Consider the following 6,307-nt stretch of genomic DNA (forward strand, 5'->3'; position numbering starts at 1 on the left):
TGCTGTTAGTTAATACATAGACTATTAAAACCCTGCCTATGTCTACTAGATTTCAATATACAGAGAAACCTGTGGAGATATACAATAGTAGATCAGAACGAGCTAACTGGAGTGTGTTGAGTGTCTAACCACATGATTTTCAGTCATAAAATTAAATATTTAACAGTGAAGGGTCCAGAGGTTAACCACCTCACCAACATTTCAAGTTAGTCAATCCATTAATATACATATTGGACTCTATGCTGGATGATGGAACTATAATGATGAATAAGACATAATCGATGCCCTCATGGAGAACCCAAGTTCTGAAGATTTCAGAGTAATTAATCCAGATGAAACCATAAATGTCATTGCTGTGGAGACCCAGAGCACAGGGTGACCACTTCTGACTTGGGGGGACCAGCAAAGGCTTTAAAGAAGAGCTGACATCAGTACCGTCCCACATGCCGGGTGTGTGGCCATCATTATTTACCCTCTCTGAGCCTCAGGTGCAAGTGTGTGAAAAACAGAGAGAGCAACAGAACTATTTCATGAGATTGTGTAAGGATTAAATAAACTAATGCAGCAGAGCGCTTAGCATGGTTCTTAGTAGAGAATAATCTCTTAATAAACATTAGCTATTGTTGCAATTATTACTATCATCAATACTATTTTATTTACATATTGATGTATTACTATATGGTGGTGTATTTTGAGACAGTGATGGAAAAGCACCTTAGGACCAGATTATTAAATGAACGCTTAGCTTAGAAATTACTCTGTAGTCCTGTGACTTCTAAACTGTGGCTAACAGAACACTATGCTATTTTGAAGATGTATATTGATGTGCTGTCAAAAAATTATATGGACATGGGCTCAAATATCTATGGTACATAAACATGGGAAATGCTGCAAACTCTAGCCTTCTCTTGAACAGCCATGTGTGTGTCTCACAGAGTATCAGTTTTTTCACATTTATTTGACCAGGGGACTTTTTTAAGAAAACACCCATTATGATATCTGGTATCTATTTGTACAGAATATTCTATGGAAAACACTTCCATAAGTAATGAAGAATGCTCAAAAGTATTTGACAGAAAGTAGTGTGATCGGCTCTGCCTTTTAGAATGCTTAACTTTGAGTCAATGTACAGTTAAGATTACAGTGAAAAAGACTGAAATCAATTAAGAAACTACTACAGTATCTCTGGAGAAAGATGATATGGGACATAAGAAATTGATAAAAACAATGTTTAAAAAGAAACCTAACACAGTGACTGTAATGGGGTATGTGGAGGGGACTTGGTGAAGGGGGGAGCCTAGTAAACATAATGTTCTTCATGTAATTGTAGATTAATGATAACAAAATTAAAAAAAAGAAACCTAACAGTACTATACCATTAATGAAATATTTCTCAGATATTTACTATGAGCTACGGAGTATGTTAAGTACTGTATGTATGGTTTATTTTATTTCATCTTCTCAACAACCCTCTGAGCTATTATTGTTATCTCCATTTTACAGATGAAAAAAATGAGGACCAAACACTTTACAAGTTCACGGGGCTGGAAAACCTTAATCCTGGTATGACTCCAAACACTATCCACATAACTATTTAGTGTTACAATCAATAACCATTGACTTCTTGAAAAGGAGGCCAGAGAGAAAAAAGTTGAGGCACTCCCCAGGTTTTCCAGCTCAGTGAAGTGAATGGGTTCATCATAATCTAGTTCCCAAGAAAAGGAATAGGAGCAAGAAGAAAAGCTAACATGAGTGGAGTTCTATATCCTGAAGGAGATACCCACTTGATAGTTGGATTTATGCATCTAAAACTCAAATGAGAATTCTAGGATGGAAAGAAAGATGTAGGACTCGGTCCTTAGGTGGTGGGTGAGGGAATGAGTGCACATGACCTTTCCTGAAAAATCATGAAAGCATAAGGTTGAGAGTGAACTCCAAAGGACTAGGCCAATCTTGCTAACCTGGCCAGAAACAATATGCTATCATTCCTAATACTGGGGGTGGTCAGAAGCCAGGTAGAAGATAAAAACAGTTATTCTGCTTCCCCCTGTTCTTGCCTGGTCTTCCCCCTGTCTACTGCCTGGTCTCTGAGTTACAGCAAAGGTATGAGAAGTAAGAAGCAGTGGCCTCAGCAGATTATTTGCCTCCGTGACACCAAACTGCCTTTCTGAAGAACTGGTTTACTGATCACTGGGTTTGTGGACTAACTGAGCTGATCATTTCAGTGCATAATAGAGATGCATGTTCTAACTCCAGGGAGGTAATTGCATTCTCATTCATTTTTCAAACATTTATTACATGCCAGGCATTTTGTAATGTGCTAAGAGTGCAAATATGAATGATGCACACTCTTCCAATTTCAAAGAATAGATAGTCAATTAGGGGTACAAATAAATAACCCATTATAATTCAGTACCTACATTTTGAGATTTGTACAAGACGCAATAGACATACAAAGATAGAAACCTCAGATTGCCTGGAAAAATCAGGAAAGACTTCTCAGGGAAGGCAATTCTTGAACTGAAATTTGAAGGATGAACAGGAGTTCTCCAGATGGCTGAAGGGCATGCATGGCTGTTTTTCAAAAGCACCTGCCATTGTAGAAGTGGGTGGAGAGACACTTGAGTCTGTACAAAGCATCAATGCACATTTTGGGATAAAAAACAGGAACCCCTTCAAGTGTTAAATATAAAGTTGTTTTTACCCATTTGTTCATGACATGTTGCATTTCTGGAGTACGTCTGGTCTACTGAGTTTACCAAATGCTCATATCAGAAGCATGTACACTTAGTTACTATTTCCAGGTCGTGGAGGAGGAATGTGAGAGGATAGAGAAAACAAAGAAACAGGAGAAGAAGGCAATAAGAAGAGAAAAGTTGAAGGATGAGGAGAAAGAAGAAAGAAGAGAGGAAAAGCCCTCTCAGCCTAGGAAAGCTCTGTATTTTGTATCTAGTTTCCACAGTGAAGCTGGGAGTGGGATTCATGGGGAGCCATTAGCCCAGATGGGAAGCACAGCACTAGGCCTTGAAGTCAAGGAACCGGTGGGCTACACCCTCCCGGATCTGCTTAGTCTTCACACCATAGACAATGGGGTTGAGCATTGGCGGCACCACCACATAAAGATTGGCTAGCAGGATGTGGACATGTCGAGGAATGTTATGCCCAAAGCGGTGGGTCAATAATGTAAAAAAGGATGGAACATAAAACATGAGGATGACACAGAGGTGGGAGCCACAGGTGTTCAGGGCCTTGTGCCGGGCATCCTGCGAGGCCAAACGAAACACCGCTCGGAGGATCAGAGAGTACGACACAGCGATGAGGGTCACATCCAAGATGACCATGACAATGGGCACTGAGAAACCATACCAGATGTTAATGGTGATGTCAGCACAGGCCAAGCGGGCCACGCCAATATGCTCACAGTAAGAATGGGGGATGATGTTGGTCCGGCAGAAGGGCAGCCGCTTCAGCAAGAAGATCACTGGGAAGATGATGCAGAAGCTTCTAGTGACAATGGCCAGAGCAATCCTTCCCACAGTGGACCATGTCAGCACTGTTGTATAATGCAGGGGAGCACAGATGGCCACAAAGCGGTCAAAGGACATGGCCAATAAGATGGCTGACTCCCCCACAAACATCACATGGACGAAGAAAACTTGGGTGACACAGGCCTCAAAGGCAATGTCATGAGCATGGAGCCAAAAGATGGCCAGGGCCTTGGGTACTGTAGTGGTGGACAGCAGGATGTCCGTGATGGCCAGCATGGAGAGGAAGAAGTACATGGGCTCGTGAAGGCTACGTTCTGTGATGATGACCACTATCAGGATGCTGTTCCCCAGGACTGCAGTGCTATACATGAGGCAGAAGGGTACCGACAGCCAAACGTGATAAGCCTCCAACCCAGGGATACCAAGGAGGATAAAAACTGCAGGGTGGAAGACGGTAAGGTTGGTGTGAGTCATGATGACCTTGGGAGTCCTCTCTACAGTGACTTAGAAGCTGATGGCCTGCTGAAAGCGACAGGAACAGAAAGCAACTCTGAGCGTGTGCAGAGATCACAAACGCGAGCATGGATTTCTAAATGGTGGGCCTCTCCAGGAGGGATGTTCTCCCAGAGAACATGGGCATGGGAATGACTTCTGACCCTCGGTGGGTGCCTCCTTTGCATGCAGGCTTCTGTGGCAATCATGCTTCCAGAACCAACAGAGGGTTCACTCAGCCTCCAATCATCCTGCTCCAAAGTCCAGCCCCATCCTACTTTTCTGGCCTCTTTCTACCACTTCCACTGAAGCAGCATCCTCACCCTTCCCTGTGTTGTGCCTTTCCCTCCCCTCAAGATTTCACTCCTGTGTTTACCTGAATTCCCAACACTTCCACTTTCGTTTACTCAAATTTTCACCTTAAAATACCTCCTTAAGACACAGCACTTTGTAATGGCCCATGTTCATAACAACATATCTTCTTCCTGAGACCTATTAGCTCAACTATATTTTAACTTGTCTATATTTAATCACATAAATTTACTTAGATATTACTTTGAACATTTCACATGACACTTGCCTAATATCTTGGCACGTGTGGCTTCTTGTGCATGTAAGTGGAGCAGCATGTGCAAATCTGGAAGGAGCTTAAGATGGATATTTCCCCACTCTGACCCAGACTCCAAACTTCCTGAAAGGCAGCAAGAAGTAGGTAGGACAGCCATATTCATCACCTGCTCTTCGTGAACTTCCATGCTTCTCCCCAAAAGGTTCTGGGAAGGTTGTGTCTAGATCTCATTAGCCTCAAGGGGCCCCCAGGAAACCTATTCTGAGTACAGGAAATCAATACACTGCCCTCTGGCTCCACTAATATCACCCTCCTTCCCACCACTTGTTTCTTAATCCTCAAAAAGATTCACGTTTCCTTTCTGCAAAGAAGGGTTAAGCATAGATCCCTTCTTGCCCTAGCTCTTCCCACCACCCAGGACAGATTTATTGTCTTCTGAAGCTCTGGATCTGTCCGCTATTAGGACCAGGGAGAGGATGAATGATTAAGAATCTGGAAGGGAACATGGAGAAAAAAGCCCATGGAGAGAATAAGGAGAAATCAGGAGGGAAAGGTACCAAATAAATACTACTGATAATGGTGATCAGAGGCCCCAGGGGGGAAAGCATCCACAGGAATGAAAGTCCCAGTCAAGGAGTCCATCACCCTGTCTCTGCAGCTGCTGCGCTGCTCAGCATGGCAGGCCATGGGGAGGAACAACGGGACTCATGGTCAGTCACTGACCAGGTCCCACAAGCAAGGATTCCAAGTGGGCTAATAATTTGACATCCTTCAAGCCAGTATTTTTTAAATATTCATTCAACTTCTATTTAGAGGATTGGCTAATTTTTGCTGGGATAAACACAGAGAAGGGCCACTGTAGCACTGCTCTGCCTCTATTCAAAAGCATTGGCCCCCAATTTTTTTTGATATCATTAATGTACAATCACGTGAACAACATATGGTTACTAGACTCCCCCTATTATCAAGTCCCCCCCACATACCCCATTACAGTCACTGTCCATTAGCATAGTAAGATGCTATAGAATCACTACTTCTCTTCTCTGTATATACTGCCTTTCCCATGTCCCAGCCCACTACATTATGTGCGCTAATCGTAATGCACCTTTTTCCCCCTTATCCCTCCCTTCCCACCCATCCTCCCCAGTCCCTTTCCCTTTGGTAACTGTTACTCCATTCTTGGGTTCTGTGAGTCTGCTGCTGTTTTGTTCCTTCAGTTTTTCCTTTGTTCTTATAGTCCACAGATGAGTAAAATCATTTAGTACTTGTCTTTCTCTGCCTGGCTTATTTCACTGAGCATAATACCCTCTAGCTCCATCCATGTTGTTGCAAATGGTAGGATTTGTTTTCTTCTTATGGCTGAATAATATTCCTTGTGTATATGTACCACATCTTCTTTATCCATTCATTTACTGATGGACACTTAGGTTGCTTCTATTTCTTGGCTATTGTAAATAGTGCTGCGATAAACATAGGGGTGCATACGTCTTTTTCAAACTGGGCTTCTACATTCTTAGGGTAAATTCCTAGGAGTGGAATTCCTGGGTCAAACGGTATTTCTATTTTTAGTTTTTTGAGGAACCTCCATACTGCTTTCCACCATGGTTAAACTAGCTTACATTCCCACCAGCAGTGTAGGAGGGTTCCCCTTTCTCTACATCCTCACCAACATTTGTTGTTGTTTGTCTTTTGGATGGTGTGAGGTGATATCTCATTGTGGTTTTAATTTGCATTTCTCTGATGATTAGCGATGTGGAGC

The 6,307-nt window shown here is 42.6% G+C and overlaps 1 protein-coding gene across 1 annotated transcript; it reads right to left on the minus strand.

The window, feature by feature from the left end:
- Window positions 1-3,017: 3,017 nt before the first annotated feature.
- On the minus strand, window positions 3,018-3,962 carry LOC118933113 (olfactory receptor 52B2). The gene has a single exon (XM_036927086.2). The coding sequence runs from the start codon at window positions 3,960-3,962 to the stop codon at window positions 3,018-3,020; it is 945 nt and encodes a 314-aa protein (XP_036782981.2).
- Between the last annotated feature and the right edge of the window lie 2,345 nt (window positions 3,963-6,307).

Source organism: Manis pentadactyla, chromosome 9 (assembly GCF_030020395.1).
Source record: "Manis pentadactyla isolate mManPen7 chromosome 9, mManPen7.hap1, whole genome shotgun sequence".
Classification (NCBI taxonomy): domain Eukaryota; kingdom Metazoa; phylum Chordata; class Mammalia; order Pholidota; family Manidae; genus Manis; species Manis pentadactyla.